General features: G+C 37.4%; 1 protein-coding gene across 1 annotated transcript in view; it reads left to right on the top strand.

Moving 5' to 3' along the window:
* prex2 (phosphatidylinositol-3,4,5-trisphosphate-dependent Rac exchange factor 2) overlaps positions 1-26066 on the top strand; it is a 547559-nt gene that overhangs the window by 406626 nt on the left and 114867 nt on the right. The window contains 4 exon segments of the mRNA XM_028803602.2: positions 11718-11846; positions 21473-21514; positions 22596-22813; positions 25601-25703. Of these exon segments, the coding sequence (XP_028659435.2) occupies positions 11718-11846; positions 21473-21514; positions 22596-22813; positions 25601-25703 (492 nt within the window).

The raw sequence follows: 26066 nt of genomic DNA on the forward strand, positions 1-26066 counted from the left end.
CCTCTGTCACCACCTCTATCCTCTTTTCATCCTTTCTGTTTGAACTTTTTCTCAACTGCCATCTATGAGTTCCCCTAAGCTGGTGTCTGAAAGGTCTTTTATAATTAAAGTAGGAAAAAATTCCAGCATTTAATTCTAATCCTTGAAACCCCTAAAGCTGTCCACTTGACACTCCCCGCAGCATGCAGTTCAATGTCCAACTTCTATTCTGAATTTCTTGAAAGCGGTTGAAATTCTGACCTCCACTGCAGTGGAGAAAAATAAAATTGGTAATATATAGCATGATAAATACAGTATTTCTGTAGATTGTATTTATTTGTAAATTTTCTTTTATACATCTCTCTATATATAAAATCCAATGTCTGTCTCTCTGTCTGTCTGCCCGCTTTTCACGAGAGAACTACTTAACGGATTTAGATCAGGTTTATTTTCTATAATTCGCTTGAACATTACAGTTGATGGGCGGCACGGTGGCGCAGTGGGTAGCGCTGCTGCCTCACAGTTGGGAGACCCGGGGACCTGGGTTCGCTTCCCGGGTCCTCCCTGCGTGGAGTTTGCATGTTCTCCCCGTGTCTGCGTGGGTTTCCTCTGGGCGCTCCGGTTTCCTCCCACAGTCCAAAGACATGCAGGTTAGGTGGACTGGTGATTCTAAATTGGCCCTAGTGTGTGCTTGGTGTGTGGATGTGTTTGTGTGTGTCCTGTGGTGGGTTGGCACCCTGCCCGGGATTGGTTCCTACCTTGTGCCCTGTCTTGTGCCCTGTGTTCGGATTCAGCGGGTTGGAAAATGGATGGATGGATGGATTACAGTTAATTTTGCGACTTCTATCATCAAGCTAAATATCATAGTTCAGTTGTGGCACCGATTTATTTGCGCCAATCTGAGAGATCCGAGGATGCGGGCCAAGGGGAGGTGGGACCTCAGGAGTAGGGAGCCAGGCAGGCCATCCTCACTCATGTGCCAGCCTGCCTTTGAGTCTGTCTACCTCTTGCCATGTGTTCGAGGATACCTTGCCTCCACTTACCTAGCAATACCTGTTTGTTCAGTAGACATTATCATCTAGAGATTGTTAAAGAGTAACATTTTGAGAGTGAGATCACAGCTACGTGTGTTTTAGAGGTTATCTGCTCATTGACAGCAATATCACGGCCACGTGCTGTTCTCCCCATGTGGGGGACACTCTCCCATCAGACCTGAACACGATCAGATATGATCAGTGAAAACATTTCATGTTGGAGTGTACTTGGCAAGAGACACCTTGCCAACTTTTTACATTTTTGGCAAAGAGATCACAGCTATATTCTCGCCCCTGATAGCAAAACTAAAAATATTGTGTTTCAAGAGGCCCTCAGATACAAAAGCTATCAATATAAATTCTTCTCAATACAAATTATTACATTTTGTTTTAATTTATTAGTTGAATTTTAAAGTTTGTCCTGTTTCACTACTACATGGGCAGAGCCGTGGGGAACAGCTAGTTTATTATATATTTAAGCCAGTCCATTTATCAGATAAAACTTTTGCATGCAAATCAAGAACTGAATGGTCAGCTAGCGTGGTGGAATAAAGGTGGGCTCAGATAAAAAAACAGTCTAGCTGGGCTGGGGATGGAAGGGGACTGAGTCATTGTAAAACAGGATTAGAATGAAGTGGGGAGTTACTTTGCCTTGTGATATCCCATTGATCTGGGAGTTACAGAAAGGAACATGGACTAAAATAAAGACAGGGAAACTAAGAAAGTCTCTCTGTCTCTCTCAGTGGCCACACTGCCTGCCATTCCATCCAATATCCATGTCAGATCACATCAGAATAAAGATCAAGCCAGACCAGAGACAAATTAAGACGGAAGCAATCTTGGTAATTTAAGCTTATTGGAGGCTTAACATTAAACAGGTTTGTTTTTATTTTGCCAACATTTGAACTCTGCTTGCTTATATTTTGAGCATTTTAAATGTGTAACTTTTTCTCCTGCGTGCTCTGTTACTTTATCTTGTTGCCTGAGGTCGCAGATATAAAAGGTAATACAACATATGATGACTAAAGCAGGGTTTGGGGGACAATTTGTAAAGGTCTGCATAATGAAGAGGAGAATAGGGTCACCCTAGGACTCTACCCCAACAAATTACACACCATCTCTTTCTCTTCACTTTGTATACTATTTAAACATCCATCCATCCATTTTCCATTTTAGAATCGCCAATCCACCTAACCTGCATGTCTTTGGACTGTGGGAGGAAACCGGAGCGCCCGGAGGAAACCCACGCAGACACGGGGAGAACATGCAAACTCCACGCAGGGAGGACCCGGGAAGCGAACCCAGGTCCCCAGGTCTCCCAACTGCGAGGCAGCAGCGCTACCCACTGCGCCACGGTGCCGCCCCATTTAAACATAACCTGACATAAAAATTGTAGTACTTTGTCACACTGTGTTATACTTTGTACTCAGAACGCATATTCTATCATTGCCAAGTTTTCAGATTATTTTTTCATGTGTGCTACAATTTGTGTGGCTACTACTATATTGTTGTTCTAGTTTTCATAGCAGTAGCTTTGGTTGCTAGATATGGGATGTGTATTCCATGTGGCTGGTGACATCACAATGATCATATTATAAAAGATAGGGAGTGCATTAAACAGCATCTGAGCACTGATGATAAACAAAAGGAATGACTTAGAAAGATTTTTTTTGTTAGAATCTGCAAGTTATAAATCTAGTTTCTTTAAGATTTGGAACTTTGGGATCTCCCAAATGTCAGGAGTTCATTAGGAATTGTTCTAATTTGTTTATAATTTACAACTTATTATAATTAATTTTGTAACGTTTTCAGATCTACATTTACTTTTATGGTAACTGTTATGTTTTGGCTTTTATTTCCATGGGTGCTGCCATGTTGTTTATAGCAATGGCTGCTGCTGCTTGTTGCCCTGCCAAAGGAAACCAAACAGTAAATAAGGCTTCATTTTTCATCCAGGGTTTGTTCCCTGGCCTCTGTTTATGTTACTTCTCTGTGTCTTCTGTGTTTTTTTTTGTTCATTGTATATATGTATTTTTGTCAATTTTGTTTTGTTTGCTCCATGTTTTATTTGGGTGGAACACAAAGATGTCATGTCACTGCAGGAGGACTGCCCTTAACCTTTATAGTCTGAAGCTAAGAGCAGGTCCATCTGTGGTTCATTAAATTTCTTAGGAGTGCATTTTCCTTGTAAGTATTGGTTTTTCTAGTTTTAGAATTCTTGCTTCTTTTTTTGTATTTGGTCATTTGGAATTATGTATAGAGACTTTGGTTTTTAGAAAAGCATTTTTGCCATTTTTGTTCTTTTTGTTATAGCCAAATAAATCATTACATTTATAAAGATTCTAGATCAGCTTTGTTACTCTTTTCTGAAGGTTTTGATGGTTCTTTGCCTAAAAGGGCATTTCTGTGTACTTTATAATTATTTGGATATTTAAGAGATCGTTGTGATCCTCGAAAGACAAATCCTTATTTTCAGCTTGAGTGAGTTGAAGCCTCCTAGTGGAGTTGAGAGGTTAGACTACACGGGGTGCGGTCTTGGAAGGCCTTTCCTGGTTGTGAGTTTTAAGAAGGCTTCACATCCTTTTCACCAAAGCTGTTCAGTCTTACAGTAACAGAAGGATTTGAAGATGAATGATGTTAGTCAAAATTCAAAGCAAACTCTTTATCAGGAACCTAAATATCTAATGCCAAATCAAACCCGCTCACCTGACTCATAGTCAGAAAAGGAATCACTATATTTTCAAAGCCAGAAACTCAAATTCAGCAATCTCTTTTTTATATCCATAGGGTCTCAGGGTAAATATTGTCTTCAGGGATCTTCTTTCTTGAGTGATATTTAACATGGGCCCATCCACAGTCTTGGATTAAGCTAATTCTTTGATGGCTTTTATTCCATTCTTCTTTTACGTAACATGAACCAAGCTCTAGCTAAATGGTGGTGCCCACAAAAAAAACAAAATAGCAAAGCAATAAACATCAGACAAAATAAGAATAAAAATTGAATTTGAAGAATAAACCTTTAAGAAAGAAAATGAGGAACAGGCTTGAATATCCATAGTCTAAACCCCCTATAACCTTATGTTAGGAGAACAATGTATCTGTTAAGAGATACTGTGAATCATACCAGATGGCCCGAAAAAGTCACATGTCACATGATGTCATTAGCTGCAATTACAAAACATGGTGACACTTATAAGGAAGTGTCTGAACTTTTCACTTTGAGCAAAAGTATAACCTTTTGTTTCGTAGACGATGGTAAAAGGTACCCCTAAGAAGACTTTTTGTGATTTTGACTATTTTCATTGTGAAATTCAAATTTTGTTTAATGTCTTGATGTCTCAGACAATTGTTCTTAATTGTTACGTCAATGTGTTTGACTTTTGAACATTCCCATAACAGGTAAATTACATCAGGCAATGGACCTTTTTCAGTCAGGCTTTAGGCCCCAACATAGCACAGAAACCTTGCATTTACGTGTCCTAAATGACGTCCTTTTGGCATTGGACTCAGGACTTCATGTGATTATGGTTCTTCTCGACCTATCTGCTGCGTTTGACACAATCGATCATGGCATCATGATCTCCCGACTCGAATCCTGGGCTGGTGTATCTGGCTCAGCCCTCGACTGGTTCAGATCATATTTCTGCAACAGGACTCTTAGAGTCATGTTGGACGATTTTTCATCTGAATCAGACCTACTCCCATGTGGGGTCCCCCAGGGTTCCATTTTAGGGCCACTACTTTTTTCAATCTACATTCTGCCTTTAGGTGCAATTTTTAGAAAACATGCAATTTCATATCATCTATATGCTGACGACTGCCAAATTTATTTTTCCCTAAAGCCAACTGACTCCACCAAACCTCTCCTCGACTGCCTATCTGACATTAAGGATTGGCTGGCTGTAAATTTCCTTCACCTGAATGATTCAAAAACCGAGGTCATTGTTTTTAGTCCCGACTACAAACAGATTCCATTTTTTGGCCTCGACTCTCTTCCCACTCCAGTAACTTCATCTGTCTTTAATCTCGGAATCAAAATGGATTCATTCCTGAAAATGGATGCTCAAGTCAACAGCACAGTAAAATCCTGTTTTTTCCAGCTCAGGCGTATCGCCAAACTCAAGCCTATTCTGTCTAACCATCTCCTGCAATCAGTAATCCATGCATTTATTACGTCCCGGCTTGATTACTCTAATTCCTGCCTTTATGGTATCAGCAAAGCCACTCTTTCTAGACTACAACTGGTTCAAAATGCGGCTGCAAGGCTTCTAACAGGGAGTGGCAGAGGCCAACATATTACTCCAATTTTAAAAACCTTACATTGGCTGCCGGTTAGATTCAGAATCGATTTTAAGATACTCCTCTTAACTTATAAGGCATTAAATGGTCTAGCCCCCGCCTATTTGAGTGTTTTGCTCCATCGATACAATCCCCCTCGCGCTCTTAGATCCACAGATCAGCTCCTTCTAACCGTTCCCAAGGCACGTTTCAAAGCTCGTGGTGAAAGGGCTTTCTCCATCGGTGCACCCAGGCTCTGGAACTCCCTACCCTTAGTGGTTAGGCAAGCCACTTCAGTTGCCACATTCAAATTACGCTTAAAAACGCACTTCTTCACATTGGCTTTTAATTCTTAACTTGTTTCATTTTCTACTTGTTTTTCGCTATTTTCTCTATTTTATTGGATCCTCTGACCTGTTTTTAGTTTTTAGTTCAAATTCTCTCTTAATGTTTGCTTTAATATTTTGTTTTTAGTCCTGTTTGTTTTAACTGTACAGCGCTTTGGTCGGTTGTAATGCTGTGTTTTTAAGCGCTCAACAAATAAATATGGTATGGTATGGTATGGTATTTCAAAGCACTGGGCATTTTGTAAAATGGTATTTTTCAAAACACAAGGTTGAGATTTTTTGGCACAATGGAGCAACAGTGTAGCTAGCAATGCTGTCTCGTAAATCTTGTGTCCTTCTGTATGGTGTTTGTATGTTCTTACTGGGTTTGCATTCTTACTGTATACTCCAAGGACTTCTGTTTCCTCCCATTTAAATTCTTCTTTCTTTTGTGACTGGGTCTCAGTCAGTCAGTCATTGAGTGAACAAGAATGCAAGCATGAGAGATTCTACCACCTGCTTTCATCCTAAAGGCTATCACTGTATAGACAGCTTGCCCACTACCCATGACTTTTATCAGTGGGCATCAAACTGATCACACAAGCTTTGAAAATGGGATGAAGAGATGACACAGTTATTTCCAAGAAAATTAAACCATTGTTATCCCTCTGTACAGTAACAACAGTTACAGAATCGTAATTAGCGGTAAATTACAAGCAGGAAGCTGAGCATCTTGTTAGAATTAGTTGAGTTAATGGAATTATTAAAATTAATATATAACAGACACTTTTTCCGGTTAATATTGTTAACTTATTTTTAACTAAACCATATGCTGCTTCTTTCTATGTCTATTTTTATTCTGGGTTGCACAATTTGGTGGTGTTTTTCTTATTTCATGTTGATTAGATTGTTCGCAATCAAGGAAAGGCTTCAGAGAATCTGATTGAATTTCAAATGTACAGTTAAATACATCCTTATTTTCCATGAAGTCTGTAGCTAATATACTTTTATTTTTTTAATAATAAAATCAATATGCACTGAACGGAAACATTAAGACATTCTCTTAGTTCACTCTAAGGAATATTATATTTCACTTTCTGGGAACTTTTTATACAATGGAGTGCTTTACTTAATCTATCCTAAAAATTGCTTGTGCTAAGTGAGAATGACCATGAGTGATGTTGTACATTATGAAATAATAAACATAAAATTAAATTTAAAATAAATTTAGTGAAAATGAGTCCTGGCACTCAGTGATAGTGTGCTCACTGTACACTGAAGTAAAATCTACTTGTGGCTGATTGATTTCTTCTTAAAGTGAAAACCAGAGTTATTCACAATGTTTTTATAAAATGCACAATATTTTGAGCATTTATGTTTAAGTGTCTGCCAATAATTTGTTAATTTTATATTTTATTTGGCTGAAAGTTCCAAAATTGTTTTTATTAAATTCCTTCATTTTATTTATTTAGCCCTCACATCAGGCAGACTTCCATGAGTAAAATCAGCCTGAGCTTGTATTTCCTTTTTTGCATTATCTAAAAATGGAACAGATACTAGGATAAGAAAACAGAAGGATAGCATACAAATTGGCCAAACAAGATTACTCTGAATCCTCACTTTAGCTTTTAGAAGTATGAAATCTTATGAGGATATACCAGGCTCGGAAAATAGATGGATTAATGGATGGATGACAACTGACCACAGCTATTTTTTGTGAAGAAAAATTGAAAACAATGTTTGTGACAGAACCTGTGGCAGCTACTCATGACTGTGCAATGTGAATAAAGCAAATAATACTGTCTTTATAAGTGCCACAAATGCATTTTATACATACAGTAGGGATCTGGTACATTGTTATTTCTGCCTATTATAGTCCAAGTTTCAAACTTACATTACACGATTTACAATTTTAGGCTTTGAACATATAAAACAGGGACAACACAAACATTTGCAATTCTTTCAAATGCTTTTATTCATCAAGATCAAATTTAAATCAATCTAATCCAATTCAGTGTCATGGAGGGCCTGTCCGTGCAGCGCCGAGGGAAAGGTAGAAATAACTCTGGACAGGTTTTGATCCATCTCATGGCACACACCCATACTCAACACTGGAGAACTTTAGAGTCATTACCCTGATTTATGAAGATGTTCTGTGACTTTTTATTCCTTTTTTGCACATTAAGGAAAGTCAAGTCTCAACCTGGAATCACATCTAAAGTATTGTACTTTTGTGTGTCTCATTTCTCACTTTACCTCATAAGGGATAAAGGGGCCATGTCACAATGTTAGGTAACAGTATGGGCAATAAGTTGCAGTTAAGCATTTTGCATAAGCATGCGGGCCTCTCAGAATAGATTAAAATTGTTTGTTGACTCCAGTTAGCATCCAGATGCTTCAGAGCCTTAAGCCTGTACCTTTGTTACGCTTTTTTACTGTTTGATTTGCACTTGTCATTATAAGTTGCTGGGGGGGGGGGGGGGGGGGGGGTCGGAGGGAATGGGGGGGGGCATTTGGTAAGGGAAAGAAACATTTAAATGTAAGACACCTAATTATGCAGTGTAAGCAGTGTGCTGTAGCAAATAAGAAGCAAGACCTGAACCACAAGATTATAGTTTCAACTCTCACAATGTGTTACTCTGTTAATTGTAGTGTTCTGTGTATATAATGTGCTCTTAAATACTATTTATTATAGCTGCTTTGTACCATAAAAATGAACTAATCGCCAAAGCAGAGGACAAAAAAGAACATGTTGAAGCACTTGACACTGTGCAGAATTTTTACTTGCATTAGTGTGATTTACCTCCACATTTATCGGTGTATTTTAGTTTCACAGTCCTCACAAATTGTTTTTCCCCCATATAGTATTTAGTTTATATTTCATCTCATGTTCCACTGCTTCTGTCATTTGAATGATAAAAATCATTGGACAGTAACATTTGTATTTTATTTTTCAGGTGTGGCAGTTATTCTGAACATATATTTGAATCTGAGGAAAGAAATGTTTCTTTATTATTGCACTCTATTTAAACAGTGAATACCAGTTACTTCATAATTAGTTAATGAATAAAAGATAACATTATTTAAAATTACCTTTAGTAGAATTTCTACCATTGATTAGCTCTTGTAATGTCTCTCTTCATTATTTTCTTTCTCTCTCCCTCTCCCTTTTGAACAATCACAATAAAAAAGTCAAATCATTAGCTCTGCAGCTGTTCTTTCTTCAGAAATTTTATGTTCGTTCTTGTAATTAATTTCAAATGAATATACTTATTATTTAGCAAGGTGAAATTGATATATAATTTATTTTAAAGAAAAAATCTTTATGACTGTATATGAAAAGGTCTAGCAAAAATGAAACTACCTTTCTGTATATTAAAATCAATGGCATTCATTATATCCTGTAGCAACATTAAAAGCACATTTTTCGCTATTAAGAGAATCGTTAGACTGAGCATCATAGTATTTGCTATTGGGAAATCCTATCACAATTCTTGTTATATTTTACATTTCAAGTTTTTTCAGGTACATTGTAATTCAAGCTCAAGAATCTTTTTTTTTTTAATTAAGACTGTGTTGTTGTTTTTTTCCATGTGCTTTATATTGTGTGTCCAGTATTTTATTATGTTTATATATATGATGATGATCATCATCATTGTCAAGCCTGCTTAATCAAATTCAGGGTCACACATCAATCTTGACAGCAAGGTAGAAAATAGGGCCCATTTATACACTTTCCCACGCTCATACATAGAGCAGTTGTGAGCCAGCAGTTAACTTAAGCTATATACTTTTGGGAATGTGGGAGGAAAACTCAGAGGAACATCCCAACAGTTGCAAAGAAAACATGCAAACTCCAAAAGAGTGACTTCTAGGTGCGGAAGATGAACTGTGCATGCGAGATATATGAAGTGGCAGCACTAACCACTGCAATACTTTGCTGCCATAAATATACTCAGAATAATATTAGTATGTAGTATAAAAATAAAGGTGTTAAGTGTATACATGCAAGGTAGGAAAACAGCTAGATACAGTTTGCAAACATCAAAAATCTTTATTCCTTTTTCTGAGTTTGCTATAGAAGTTCAAGAATAATGAACACGTTTTCTCAAATGAATAGTTTCCCTTCCCTTCAGTTAGAATCTGAATCTACAGGTTGGACCCCTTTAGAGATACCTTTTATGATCTACTAGGCTTCGTTCCAAAAGTTCTAATCTGCCAGATGCTAGCAAACACAAGTCCTCTTTTTTTTCTCTCTCGACTTTGCTGTTGTGGGCAGTATAAAGTTCCTCCAGACATGACAACTTTTGAATGCTTTCTTCTCTTATCTAACAACACAGAAGTCATAATTCTGCATCTGGTTTTGTATGTTAATTTAACATAACCAATCATGGATACATAATCGAAAATATAGCCGAGTTAATGCATTGTTTTAAAAACAGGAAACACGTGACACACACAAAGACATTTTTGAAATCAGAGCAAACCCTCAAAAATATACAGGGCAAAATCAAAACTAAAATGGCTAATGGTAATGTTTAAGAACTGAGACAGTGATACAGTCCTTACCATGTATAAAGAGCCAATTGACAGAAAGAAAAGTACTCTGTAAATGTAATTTATTATTAATAATTAGTGTGATGGACGGTACTCACGGGTAAGCATCCTGATTGGGATGGGGCGAGGTTCACATCAGAGGTACAGAAAGAAGTTTAGTTAAGCAAAAGAAGATTAAAACATGATTGAAGTGTTAAAATTATGAAGGGAATTAGTACAGTGGCTCAAGACTGTTATTTTAAAGTGAGTTCATCAAGAACACCGGGTTAGAGTTGGAAACTCATTAGGAGTAGATTTCGCACAAAAATTTGGAAGTGTTTCTTTATATTGAGAAAAGCGCTATATAAATGTAATGAATTATTACACAGAGAACCACATACACATGGAATAAGCTACCAAGTAGTGTTGTAGACAATAAGACTTTAGGGGCATTCAAAAGTTGACTTGATGTTTTTAATAAGAATTAAGTGGATAGGACTGGCAAGCTTTGTTGGACTGAATGTCCGGTTCTTGTTTAGATTGTTCTAATGTTCTAAAAAGAAAGGCAAGGAATGTCCTGCTTTGGCTAAGTGGCAAGCAGGAGATGCCCTTGTGGAACTGGGTGGGATGGACCAAAGATACCTACCCGGCCGGGAGGCCAGTGTAGTGGAGAGGCAATCAGTGTGGACTGTCTGCTCCCCAATATGTTAGATGCCAGCATTCCTGGGCTTCAGCACCCACACAGACCTCTGCAGGGTATGCTGGGAACTGTAATTCTGTGATGCAACCCTTTTGGGTTCTGTATGTGTTGCGGGGACTAATGGTCCACACTTTTGCAAACTTCTTCTTGACCTGGAAGTGCTGGCAATTGAAGCACTCCGTAGTCCGGTTTAACAGGAGCTACTCTGCCCTAGCCAGGGACTCCGCGTCAGGAGGCAGAAAACAAAGCTCACTGGAAGGAGAAGGAAAGATGTTGGAACATCTGTGCTGGTGGTACTTTAATTGTAGTTTTCTATGAATTAATGTACTGTGTGCAATGAAAAGGATTATAATGGAACCCATTACTGTGTATGGTGTAAGTGAGTCTGGGATTTGGGGCTCAGTGGCACCCCCTTTTGGTTATAGTATAGTATTTGTAATATTCTGAGGCTGTCTTCAATGAAAAAAATAAACTGGATTTTTTTTAATTGGGACATGGTACTTTGGGGGTGACATTCATATTGTTCTATAAAATAAAATGTCTATACAGGGGTGCTTTCTAATGTCTCATACTGTTAAACATTGAGCACATATTCTATTTAAAGAGCCAAATATATGAAATTAACTGTTTATCCTGTATTTATTCCAAAGGTCTGTAGAATTTTATTAATGAGTTTTCTTTTTTATGTCAGCTAATAAATCTGTAGGAAGGATTTTAAATTTGATCATAAAGCTTTAATTTTGATGAATTTTACTTTTTTACATTTTTAAAAGCAATCCAAATTTTAAATAACATATTTTTTAAGCAAACCACTACAATAAGTTGTTCCTTTAATTGATGATGCTGAAAATGTGTTTTGTTTAGAGTTCCAGCAGGAAATGGAGCCAAAGGTAAACTGCACCAAGAAGCTACGCCTTCACATCAAGCAGGACCCATGGAATCTCCCCAGCAGTGTGCAGAATCTAACACAAACACTTGCCAGGTTTGCCGAAGGTCAGTGATTCTAGAATGCCTGGTGTGACTTTTTTTTAAAAAACATGCATGCATGTTTGTTCTGATAGTTTCTTTCATGTGGTACCTTCCTTTCTGTTTTCATGTGTAACATTTATTCATAAACAGGAGAAGATGGTTAAATATCCATAGTTTTATTTTGGAGCCTTTGGAGTGTTGAAAGATTAAACATTTCTGGTTTTTAACCTGTTCCTGCCAGACTGACTTGTTCTTTGTGGCTGACTGCATTTGACTAGTTTTGAATTAATAAGTGCTTAATTTTTTAGATGGATTGTCACAGCACATGCACCAAGGCTAACATTTTAAAGAAAACAATCTCTTGACCCCCTCAATGTTAACACAATAAATAAGAATTTATCGTTTAAAAGTTAAAAATATTAACCAATAAACAATAAATAAAATGAAGAGCCATTAAAACTTTGAAGCAAGCAAGTTTGTTTTTTGTTTTTTTTTTGTGTTTCATTTTACAATCATGGTATATACGAGGTGTGACACAAAAATAACCAGACTGGGCTTGAGGCTTTCCTGGAAAACTGTCAGGAGGTCTGCTGAATGTGAATCATAGAACTATATCCCCTCCTACACGCCCTCTCAAACCGCCGACTGGCTAGGTATATCCTGTGAATAGCCCAGTCAGTATTTGCACAACAATCGCTACATGAGTTGCCGCGACAAAGTCAATTGAAAAAAGCGAACAGTGAGACAAGACAAGACAACGCTCCTGCGCACAATGCTTTTTCCGTAAATCAGTTTCTGACTGACAAAAACATTCTTGTCCTCGATCATCCTCCCTATTCACCCGATTTACTTCCCGGTTTTTTTTACTTATTCATGAAAATCAAAAGTGACCTGAAGGGAACACATTTTTCTTCAGTGGATAAAGTGAAGACAGAAATGGCAAGCCTATTGAAGAGCCTCAAGTGAGAAGACTTCCAACACTGTTTCAATCAATGAAAGATACGAATGGAATGGTGTAGAGATCAGGAGGGGGAATACTGTATATAGAAGGTGACAATATTTAGAATGTTGTAATTCATCAATAAATATTTTTATTTTTACCAATCCAGTTATTTTTGTGTCTCACCTCATATTAATTTGCCGCATAAAATTGTGTTCTAAAGTTTAGTGTTTTTTTTTTATTTGTAAGTTTTCAAAATTCCTTCTGTGTTCTTTCAGCTCACAGTGGGACTAATAGATACACAGGTCCATAGGCCAATTAAAAAAGCCTTAAAACTTAACAAATGCATCAATTTTTAAAAGCAAGAATGTTATCAAGCATTGATCTGCATCTTAAGATTAAACACAAATTTCAAAACCGCATATATCCATCCATCCATCCATTTTCCAACCCGCTGAATCCGAACACAGGGTCACGGGGGTCTGCTGGAGCCAATCCCAGCCAACACAGGGCACAAGGCAGGATACAATCCTGGGCAGGGTGCCAAACCGCATATATCCTTGTTGTTTTAACATTAGAATTACCAGAGTCTACGAAAAAACTCATAGATCCGGCCCACCTTAAAACCGTTCTCACCTCTCCGCCAGTGTCTTTTGTCTTCTAAATGTGCTGATTAAGACGAGCAGCAAGCAGCTGACTATTCCATCCCCCACCGTCGCAGAACATTCACTAAGTTTTCCCAGCTCATGCCTTGTTTGATTATCTGGGAGTGACTGAACTGCTGGATTTTTAGAGTGGAAATAATAGATCGCCATTTGGAACACACACATGTCATGTGTGTTCCGTTTCTACAGTAATCTGTGTAAACACATTTTTAAAACAGAAGCGTTTTTCATATTTTAGTAGTAAATGACAAAATGTAGGCATAAACTATATAATGTATGAAGCCTGAAGTCCAAAGATCAAGTAAACACTTTCACAAAAGGTTAAAGGAAGAGACAACAGATTCAGTGGCATCACGGTAAGATTTGCTGACTTGTAATCAAGAGTCCCCGGTTCGATCCCCACTCACTCCTATATTTGCTGTTTTCAGTAGTGAGCTGCTCCTTTTGTTAATATTATATATTACACACATACATTTGGTTTGCGTCTGCAACACACGGTGTGCATTTATAGGACTTGTAAAAGTTAATGTTTTTTTAACTTTTATTCTCTCTAAATCATGATCACGATACATACGACCGCCCCCAGGGATCTGACGCTGTTATTTTTCATTTGAAATGGAATAACTGGAGATGTGAGTGGTGTTTTGAGACAATGGAACTGGACATTCTCTGATCTGGAGGGATAAAAGCTGACACACAAATGCTGGCGAATCTGCCTTCATATCTCACCGTCACTTGATTTTTTTGTTTATTCAGTTTTATTGAGTGTTCCTGCTCATGTTGTATTAGTGTGCACCTTATGGTGTATGATGTCAAAAAAAGAAAAAACACAGACATAGGTATATATGATATTTGGAATTATTCGTTTTATGACCTGTATAGTTCATTTCGGAAAACTTTGTGGCACAGATGCAACATTATTCATATTATTCATATTCATTCGCATAACATCTTGCGGTTTGTATTCAGTGACTGCGTGTTTTTTTTCCCAGAGCTTGCCAGTCCCTACATGTTGCTGTATGCTGTTTCTTTTGTACTCCAGGACATGCAGAGGATAGAATAGTACAGAGCAGTAAGTTCAGCGCTATATGCAATCATCAGATTCAAATGTTAACTGTTCACACACACGCAAGGATCATCTTTCCTACATTTACAACGTGTGTACCTGTTACAATGTACACGCTTCGCTCAATGCTGTGGTTCCTATTACACACCTGAAAGAAAGAGACAATATACGTATGTGAAAACATCATCGCACTAATGCAATATTATTTGAAAACGAACAGCGTCAGATCAGGTGTGGATTTCTGTTGACGCTGTTACTGAAAGAAAAAAAAGATAAACAGCACTGAGTAAGCTCATGTGCTGTAACATCCCATACCCCCCCCCCCCCCCCCCCCCATCTGACTCTAAGTAACAGCGCAAGTACAGATGCAAAGCAAGTGTGATCAAGAGTCCCCAGTTCGATCCCCACTCACTCCTATATTTTCCGTTTTCAGTAGTAAGCTGCTTTTTTTGTTAATGTTATACAGTACACACATACACCTGGTTTGCGTCTGTACTTGCACTGTTACTTAGAGTCAGATGGGGGGGGGGGGTGGAATGTTAGAGCGCGTGAGCTTATTCAGTGCAGCAGGATCAACGCACATGTTGATCTTTTTTTTCTTTCAGTACATGTGCCTTCCCTGTTTATTTATATATCTAGTGACTTTTCTGCCTGTCTGTCTGTCTATTACACACTGCTCTGTCTGTCTGTGTGTTATGGATCTTAAAAATAACAGTTATAAGGACACTTGTTCATGTTATTTGCAGTCTCAATTGTTAAAAAAATATTTTAAAAGGAGCATCCCACATGAAAATGTAACGATCTCATTAACTGACAGTGCATACCAATTTATAAATTTTATGTCTGTTTGAGGTTAAAAAGAAAGAAAAAAAAACTTTCTCCTCTACGGGGAATCAAACTCAGATCTCTGAGGGACAATAAACCTGGTGCGCTCTGAGCCAGCAAATCTTACTGCTACGCCATGGAAGCTGTTGTATTGTTCCTGAACCTTTTGTGAAAGTGTTTATTTGATGTTTGGACTTCATGCTTCACACATTCTATAGTTTATGCCTACATTTTGTAACATTTATTACTAAAATATGAAAAAGTTTCTGTTTTAACAATGTGTTTACACAGATTACTGTAGAAACGGAACACACATGAAATGTGTGTGTTTCAAATAACGATCTATTATTTCCACTCTAAAACTCCACTTCACTCCCAGATAATCAATCATAGGCATGAGTTGGGAGATGCTCGTGCACGTTCTAAGTCGGTTGGGGGATGGAATAGCCAGCTGCTTGCAGCTTGTTTTTATCGGCACATTTAGAGGACAAAGGACGCTGGCGGAGAGGTGTGAATGGTTTTAAGGTGGGCTGGATCTACGAGTTTTTTTGTAGACTCTGGTAATTCTAGTGTTAAGAAGGTAATAATGCAAAAATTCACCTCTGATAGTTATCACCAAGCGCTGCTATTGACAGTGAATAATGATGCACTGGTATCACTTGCTGTTTGTGTTCTGTATTCAACTAGGCAGTAGCAACTGAAAAAGTTATTCAGATTGCTTATATTTGTTCACTATATGGAAGATTATTTCATTATTTCAGTGGCCTGTTCTACCATGCAGCGACAAACACTATCACCTCACTCTGCACACCAAGACAATCCATAAACCACTCTTTCCCCCAGCTCTCCTTCGCACCTTCAAATCAGGAGAACAACCTTGGTCATCCTTTTTCTACCAAACACGTGACTATACTAGTAATCTGTCATGTAAGGTATGGCTAATGAAGCCTTCATACAAGGTGATAGTTTACAGGATCAGCAAGTGCTGTGTCTGAGGTCTATACCTTCACCCCTCCCAGCCCTTGGTGCATTCACTGTTGCCACGGCTCTCAAAGCTTCTTTTGCTCACAAAGAGCTGTCATTCCTGCCTCACAGCACCAGGGTCTGCATGGGTTTTGCCTGTTCTCCCCATGTATTTACGGATTGATTGTTATTTGTAAAAAGTACAATGAAACTCTCATGTGCTCTTAGCGTGAATCTTGAACAAGTAGAATTGCAGAGGCAAAAGTCGGATTATAAGCAAAATATAGCTTGGCACTGGAGGCTTGTCAGGTTGTCATTAACTCTACTGATGACAGGGAAATATATTCTTACCTCAAGAAAGATAGTTCCAAGAATCCATGATAAAAATGATTTCTAGTTTCACTTCATTATCACAAGGATGCCGCATAAACTCAAATATTTTTTAAAGAAAATATTACAGTATTTTCATAAATCATAACCATAGCTTCGTCAATGTAGACATATTTGCTACATTTTAAAGCTTTTTCATTTACCTGTGGAACCATGTACCCATTATCCGCACTGTAAGCTGCATGAACAAACAAAAATATTTTTAAAAGGTATTAAAAATGCTCCACTTCAAAACAAAAAATGTGGCAAATTATTATTAGTGTTGATCAGCGAATTTCACCAAAGCATTATTTGCACCAAATTGGCTTTTTTAACATTCACCCTTGTTCATCAAACTATTTACTGATAATTCGGCACGTTTAGGAGAACTTATTTCCCCAGGGCACCATCACCCGGAGCTTTGACAGCCAGTATTGGATGGGACCGCCCCTGGGTATGTAATGCTGATCATTTGCATTATAGACTCTGTGGGACTTAGTTAGTGGTAGAATAAATAATGCAGGTTCTCAAAATTTTGTTTTTGTGAAACACATACAGTTATCTCTGTGCTTGTCACCAAATGTGCAGGTCGATCTTCGAGTTCCAGTATAAGTATAATAGTATAAGAGTAGGAGGTAGATGCGAGTGTAATTAGCCACATGCAGATAAAAAAAAAACCTTAAATGAGCCTTACGTCCCCCAATTCAGGATACTGTATGAAATAATAGTAATAACGAAAAATTCATTACTATTTGCAAGACATTTTGATAGAAGACAAAGTGCAAAGCATCAGCACAAACAGATTGGAGGGCCTTCAGCGTGACTTCAAAAAATAGAACGAGCCATCAGCTTCTATCATGAAACACCACTTTGAATTTTCTGCCTTTAAAAAGACCTACATATTTTTTCTGACTTTTGACTTGATTTAGGCATTTCCGTTTTGTTTTGACGAAATATATGATTGCACGTTTCTGACTGCATTCTTGACTGCACAGGTCAGGTCACCTTTTTGGCCACAATAATTGGTCCAGTATAGTTGACAGAAGTTTCCCTAGTCCTTGGGGTCACTTTAAAGATTATTGCACCATTATAATCCAGTCAAATCTATTTCAGTTTATCCGTCCCCATTGACTGTGAGTTTGGCGATATTTGCAAACACTGATTTCCCCAAACTCCAAGCAAAGTGAACATCATGGAGTGTACTCATCACTAATTATTATATACTATGATTGTGAAAAAGTAACTTTGACTTTGAAAATCCCCAACTTAGCCTTTTGTTTTTTATGCAGTGAAAAATATTTATTCACCCTCCAAGTGTATATGAGGCGATGTTCAGGAAAAAAGACAAGTCTAGTGTGAGATCCCCTCCAGAAGCTATGGGATGGAAGACCACTTATGTGTTACTGAGACCTAAAATGTTCTTCATAAAGAGTTGTATGAATGTCCTGGATGTCTGACATGTGGCCAGTCTTGGTTCAGGCTTTCTTTTTGATGTTTTAGTAATGGCCAATGGTGATATACAGGTGTCTAACTGAATTATCAGTTTAACTAGGTCATTTCCAGTTGAAGTTATATGGATGTTGGGGTACATTTGTCATTAGAAAATTATAGTGGATTTTCTTATTTTTTAAGCAAATTACATTAATTGCCCGAACACGCACAAATGGATTAAGTGAATACAGTTTGGAGGTTAAAATGGTTTTAGGGTTGGCAGGAGGAAAAGCCAAAGTAAAAGGTGAATGATACCTGGAGTACTGTATACAGATTTTACCTCCAGGGTAGAAAAACACACATTGTAGCACCAGAAGGAGAAATACAACTAGACTGATACCACGACTGTTAGACTATTAGAAAAGATTGAAGAAATTAAACTTATTCAGTTTAGGAGAGTGGGGATTTGGAAGTGACATGACTGAAGTGTTTAACATTTTGAAACAGATTACAGTGAATCAAAGCTCTTAGTTTAATAGTTCTTCAACAAGAACATGGAGACACTGATGGAAATTTTTAAGGGTAAATTTAATTTAACACCTGTGCCTTTGTGATGAGGAAAAAAGCAAACACCTCACTCCAAAAATCAACCTAAGTCCATGGACCTGTAGACTTGTAGATTAGGCGGTAAATGAACTCGGATCCATGGCACTATGTGTTAGTAGATCTATCCACTGTGATGCCCTAAGAATCAGCCACATCCTCATATCTTAGCAGAGTTTGCTTCCTAAAATCCTGAAACTGTGATCATTTTTAAAAAATTTAATAATTTCATGGAGTCAGTTACTGTACAGTATATAAGCAATGAGTGTTAAATAGTAACAGCAATATCATAATCTCACATCTATTATAATTTTACTGTATTATTCAGTCTTTCCTTTTTCTGCAAGATCCCAGTTACTTTGATTTTTATTTCACAATAAAATTGGTACTAAGATAAATTTTGCTCTTGGCACAAAATCAGTCTGCTGCAATGTACAGACTAAAACACCCAACTCCCACCTTGGCCGTCTAATGTCACCATTTAAGTATAGCATCACATTGATGGATGGCTAAAGAGAACCTGAACAGTTAGAGTACATTCATACTAATTCAGTTAGATAGACAGAAATAGCTTTATATGACAAAGTTTTATGCGAAAGGCAAGTACTGTAATGTGATCATTCTATATTGCCCACCTACAGATTTCTTTGGAACTTGATATTTTTGCAAATGTATACTTTTGGTGTGAACTTGTAATAAGAACTATTGATTTATTGTTGATGAAAGACAAGTGAAAGTTACAAAGCTTCCTGTGGAAAGCCCGTTATTTTTATACAAATAACAAGGTAAATACAATTAATGGTACATGTAACAATGCATGACACCATCACAACATTATATACGTTAGTGGTGAAAAATATATTACACAAAACACAATTTTATAAAACAAAATGACAATGTAGAATTGAAGTTTCTTCCTAGTAATATATATTTATAAAATAAACTTAATTTAGATTGGATGGTAAAGTTTAAAGATCAGATGTAAATTCTCTTGACACATAAAATGAATTATCACCTTTACATTTGTTGCATAGATCATAATTTTTATCGACTCTGAACAGGTTGTATCCAGGAAGACTGGCAGGATTAAATTAAATGTGACTGTTCTGTTGCCCCCTAAAATATCCCATTCTTGACAGGTACCATTGTAATGAGATAATCAATGTTATACTTCACCTGTTCGTGGTTTTAATGTTGTGGCTGATCAGTGAATGATATGCATATGGGGAGACCCAGATTTTCTACATATGATATGCATATGGGCCAGCCATATGAGAATATTAATATGGTTTGCTATATTATCCCCACATGGGCTGGCCCAAGTAAACACATTTTATATATTTTTTGTAAGCCTCATGGGCACCAATTGGGAAAATAAGGGTTGAGCCATCTGAAGGTAGCCTATGTTTTGCTTATATGGGCCCCATCCAGACTAGCTTCCTGGGAAATGGAAGGGTCGATGGTTGATTTAAATTCTTCTGCTACCTTACTAGCTGGATTTGACCATTTAATTTATTAATACAGTAAAAATGTGGTTTTGAAACATGGTTTTGTACAAAAGATTTGCTGCTTTTATCATCTATGTTAAATGTCTCTAAAAAGATAAAATCTGAGTCTTGCTTCTTAAATCGCACATTCACTTTAATGGGAAGGCAGCTGTAGCATTCATTCATTTTACCTTTATTACTCAACAACAAACCAACTAATTATTAGTTCCATTCTACATTGTGCTCTACAATATTTACTGCTTTGTAAAAGTAACATAACTTTTTGAAATCCATTCAGTCCAATTTAGGGTTATCTGGCAACACTAGGCTAAAGCCATGAAACAGCCCTGGGAAGACCACTAATCCATTGCATGGCCCATTAATGCATACACCCTCTAATTCAGGGAAAATTTGAAATTGTTAAAGAACCTCACCAGCATGTCTAGGGAGGTGGGAAGCCATAGTATGCAGAGGAAATTCCATGAAGGCTTGTGTAAAATGAGCACACTGAACACTACTGTAACAATGAACAAGCAGAGCATTTCAATCCAGGACACTCATACCACGAGGCAACAGTCTATCTGGGGAGAGGAGATTACTTTGAAAATATGTTCTGTACAAAACAGACATTTGAGTCTAGATGACACTCCTTCACATTTCAGAGACAGACTCTGACTTCCATTCTTTGGCTTACTATAATCCATGATCAGGTCAGGCTAAGCAGGCTTTAATGGATTTCTCTCTGTGCCTCTTTAGTTTGACAGGGGTGATCCATGTACTGTACAACCTCCATGGAGTCAATAAGAGGTTAGGAAAAGTGATATGTTGATAACTCAATGGCTGTCAGGATCCATGTATAAATGAAATTCTCTGCCATTGCTTTAAATATGCTAGTTGAAATGGCTGTAGTGTTATGGTGTTTCCTCCATGAGCAAAACTGGAAATTAAGCATTCTTAGTTGAACCGAAAGGCAGCATTTGTCATTTTTTTAAGAGCTGAACTCCAGGGCTTAATGCAGGCTGACACTGCTGCAGTTCCCATTTGTCACTTTCTAGAGCGTGACTGAGCTGCAGACTGAGAGACGCTGCGAAGTTCAAGCCTGGGCTCTGATACTACAGTAATTCATCTCTGAAAAGGGACATGGCCTCTAGGGAATTCTTCCACACTTACAAGTGCCGTTTCCTTGCTGCTTTGGCTTCAAGACTTTTATGCTAAACCTCTTTGGTCTAGGCTTAGAAATTCTTTAGTTGCAGTAAGCAACCTAAGAATTTGAAAGAGGCTCTCCAATTTTGTATTTGCAGAGGTGAAGACAAGGATTCTGCTGGCTCTCCTTGAATATACAGGTTGGTCAAGTTTGTTTTTTTTTAATGGTCATCAACCATTACCAGATGGTCCATTTCCTTTTCTTCTGCATGTTGGCTAATAGAAACCAACAGATTTGTTATACCCTGCCACATTCTTGGAATGATTTTGGTATCTGCACTGCCTTCTTATTGGTCTGCCAGTACACTATGAAATGCTGAAGCATCACAGCAAAATATTCGTACACTGCCCACAACCAGTGCTTTCCTGCAATTAACAAGTGCTACTAAAAAAACAAAATGGTTAAAATCTATTTACTGGCTAGATGCTACAAAAGTCACTATGTTAGTAGCAATTTTTGCACATATTCTCTAACTGTAAGATTGAAGACATTTGGCAACATGGTGGATTTCATTCTTGCACAAAAAAACAAACTTTTGAGATCACACACATTTCTGTGATGTGTGGATTGAATTTCAGAGGAGCAGATCTGTGAGAGACTGTCTTTACATGCTGTACTGTGGTTTGCTGCTCGAAGATAAATTGAAAGTTTAAGGAAGGGGGAAAAAAATAAGTGAGGAAGAGTTGAAAGGTGAGGGCTCTACCTGGGGGGAGTTGGGTGGAGACTGAGACTAATGGATTTCACAGATTTGCTATGCTCAGAGTCAGCAGCTGACCTGTCGTGGTCTGAAAAATATGGTGTGTGGTTCTGCATAAGTAAAATACCAGGCACTAAGTATTAAGCAAAAACAGAGTGCTTGTTTTTCTTTATTAATGACTGTACAGATTTCTTTATTTTAGTTGTTCATTACTGACTGAATACAAAAGTCAGCAGTACATCTATAGAAATGCTATAGTAAAACAAAAATATAAGAGAATCCTTTAGCACACTGCTATGAAAGAAAACACAATAGAGATGTGGCAAAGGTTGTGTCAAATGCTGGTCTGGGAAATGTTTCTCTTGAACAAGATGCCTTTGCTGCCTCATTTGCCATGATGCCCTTGTGTCTTAATTAACAAGTAGCAATAACCTGAGCCAATCCTGAGTATTTGATCATTATTGATTCTCTGGTGAAAAATAATCACTGAGATGAGGAATAATTCTTCTGTTTATATTGCAAGACTCAGAGATTCAGCTCAGGAGGGACATGGTTTTCTGTCAGAGTCTCGTCGCCACTGTCTGCACTTTCTCAGAACATCTGCTTGCAGTCTTGAATCACACAAGCAGTGTAATCAAAGAAGAAGAAAGTGAGACCCAAGAGGCCAACAGGAGGTGGCTAGAACAGATAGCAAACGCAGGCCTTCTTCTCCACTTTCAGTCACTACTTTCACCCAGTATGGTAAGTCATGTTCATTTTCAATCAAAATTGACCTTGAATTTTAATATCTGCCAATTAATATTTGTTTTAAACACAAATATTGAGAATATATAGAGAATTGCATTTACATTTTTTGAGTAGGTTGGCAAAATCTGAGGCTAGATTTTGGCAAGGCCAATGGCTGTGTGGAGTTTGCATTTCCTCCCCATGGGGTTTCTTTATTTGTATATGAAACCAAATTTATACCTCAAAAATCAGAACATATTCATGAAATTGGTAATTAGTCAAAGCTGGCAAGCATTATTTTTCCCAAATTAAAAAAGACAATTGAGCTTTTTAAGCTATTCACTATATGATTATTCAAAGTCAAATTGATGAAATTATAAAAACTCCCCTTCTAGTACCATGATTGACAGCTGTTGTTACTCTAGCCAATAGTGCCTTCATGGTATGTCTGCTGTTTAGAGAAAATATGGGTGATCATGTAGATGGGAGTCATGAGGGTGAGAGTCAGTAATGAAGCTAAGGTAAAAGTACTTTATTATCTATTACATGAAAAATCAAGCAGGAGGTCAAAAACTATAGTAGGATAAGGAAAGTGGCCAAATGTGTTGTATATATTCAAGGAAAGGTTAAACAAAGTCCAAAAGCCATTAACAAAGTAAACAAAATCCAGTATTTAAAATGTAAATCTGAATGTGTTTTTGTCCAATTGAAAATTCAAAACATATCACTACCAAATTTTGCTCTGATTTCTCACCCGCACAAGCTATGTTTGTTTCAAATATTTTGCCTGTGGGGAATTTTATTTAGTGACCAAACCTTCACTTTATCAGGGAAGTGCCCCTAGGAGGCATTTTTGGGACCTACCACAGGTATGCAAAGGTGCTCCTCATGGTGAGTTTAGTCAGTGAATTTTGGGTTTAGGGCTACAATCCATCCTTCTGGGAATTTAATTTGTGACCACACTTGCACTTTCTTCTATAATGAGTGCTAGTCTCCCTGTTAGCAGCCCATTTAATAAACCACAACTTAAAGAAAACCTTTGCCGAAGGCATTAACACAGTTTGTGAGCAAAGTCTCTGCTATGGGTTTCCCTTTTATTTTTCCAGCAATGCTATTATGTGGCTGCTACATGGTAATTGATGCCTAGCAGTGTAAGAAGACAGATAAAGTTGCATAAAGGCAGCAAGCGAAAGGAGGCACAGCGGGGTGGGTAGCAAGACAACACCTGAGAGCTGTCATTGATGCTGACTATTGCAGTCTCCTCATCACTTGATATATTTCTGCCATGATTTCCCACTCACAGAAGTTATTGGACAGCCCAACATCAAACAGTCTTCATACTATTTGAATAAGGGCATGATCATTGACAGTTACCATTAAATCCTCTGGAAATTTAGATTAGCAAATTTATTCTCTATATTTTGCGATTTGTTTAACCCCTTTTAACTTCTTTCTTAATCAGCTTTGCCTGTCATGTGTAAATTACTAGGCAACATATTTTGTATCTGAGGGGCAGCTATTGTCCACACCAATTTTCTGCCTAAACCTTCAAAAGTTTTATCTACACCTTACAGTTTCAGGCATCACTTACTGTATATTCTTTGGCTTTTGACTCTGATTTTCATTTTTATTCTCAGAGTTCATGCAGATAAAAATTAAGGAATTTTCTTTGGTTATCTATTATTGATGACCTTTCCATTCATTATGTTAAATACCTCTGTAGACTTTTGAGACAGGGTAGTGTTTCTTTAAGTTAATTAGTTATTCCACTTCTTTAGGCCCCTTCTGTTATGTTGGTGGCTTAGGGAGCCTAGATTCAAACTTGTACAATTTACAAACTTGAAAGAGTTCTTAAAGTATTTTGAAATCTGATTGCAGATCAACAAATTACTCAATAAAAAACTAATGTAACTATACAGACTGTAATATTTGTAAGAAGATTACATCCAAGTCCATTTTTGAGAAGTTTATAAATGTCTTTTGCAGTTTCTGATCAAAGTCCATAGAAATCATCCTTTTATAGTCTGCAGTATATCATAGTGCTATACGTAGCAATTAGCAATGATAATGTTTTGTATGAAATGATTAATAGAACACACAGAATGAAAGAAAGAACTGTAAGAAATACTTCAAAACCAATAAATTATAAATAGTGTATTGAGAAGGCAAGGATACCCTTCATTCAGTGCTGCAGATTATGGATGCGAAGGTCAATATTTGAATTCACTCGAGAAGAGCTGAATCGATATGTTTTTGAACGTTGAGAGAAAATGAGCCCCTTGATGTGGAGAGTGGGTGTTACACAAATGAACAAATAAATAAACAGATATATATGTAGGTCAAATGAAGCACAGACTAATTATATGAATGTGCATTGAGAAATTTATCAAGGACAAATAAGAATGTGAATGCTGAAGATTGCGTCTGCCATAATCACATCGTTATGCTTTCTTGCTGTGCTGTGAAGGCTTAACATTGGTTGATATTTGTCGTGCTTTTTTCCTACGCAGTTTAAAAGTAATGTAGTTATCATAGGATGCAATATTTAGCCCCTTGGAGGCTTAATAAATTTTGTCTCCGAAGCCTCATCTGTGGCGATTATCTTTATTCCAGAAGACAATGCCTTTCAAGTTGATGGATTTTAATGCAGCAAAGCTAGTGCTTTCTTTCCACCTAATTGTGGATCTTGTTTTCCTTGCAGTAGGATCATCTTCTGTTCTTATGTATCTAACTTTTCTCTTCTCTTTAGATGCTTAATAATGTGAGGCTAATTGGGACTGTGTTATGTGCATTGTAATTTAGGCAGATGAGCAGGCAATGCTGGAAGATACTTTGGTGGCTTTAATTGACCTGGAAAAAGTGACTTTTTACTTCAAGCAGTCTGAAGGGGAACCACTAGTTGCGAGTAAGTATAATCAACTAGAAGCATTGTATTTGAATTATTAATTTCACATTAACAAGTGTTTGAGTGTGGCACCCTGAATCCTGAAAAGTACTGTATGTGAGTGCTCATACCTTAGAAATCAATCCAGGAGTAGCCAAGCCTGTATGTGTAAGTACTGATTAAAACGGCTGTCAGGGGTTAACTGTGGCTTTTTTTAGACATGAAAGTGGACCACTATACCTAGCATTCTCAGTGAGACACACACCCACAATCACAGCAAATTACTCCATTTAAATGTTGCATAGGGCTTTCTATCTAAACTTCCACCAAGTTATAATAAATTGATTATCACAAATCTGGCATTCCAGTATACAACAGGTTCAG

Source organism: Erpetoichthys calabaricus, chromosome 6 (genome assembly GCF_900747795.2).
Source record: "Erpetoichthys calabaricus chromosome 6, fErpCal1.3, whole genome shotgun sequence".
Classification (NCBI taxonomy): Eukaryota; Metazoa; Chordata; class Cladistia; order Polypteriformes; family Polypteridae; genus Erpetoichthys; species Erpetoichthys calabaricus.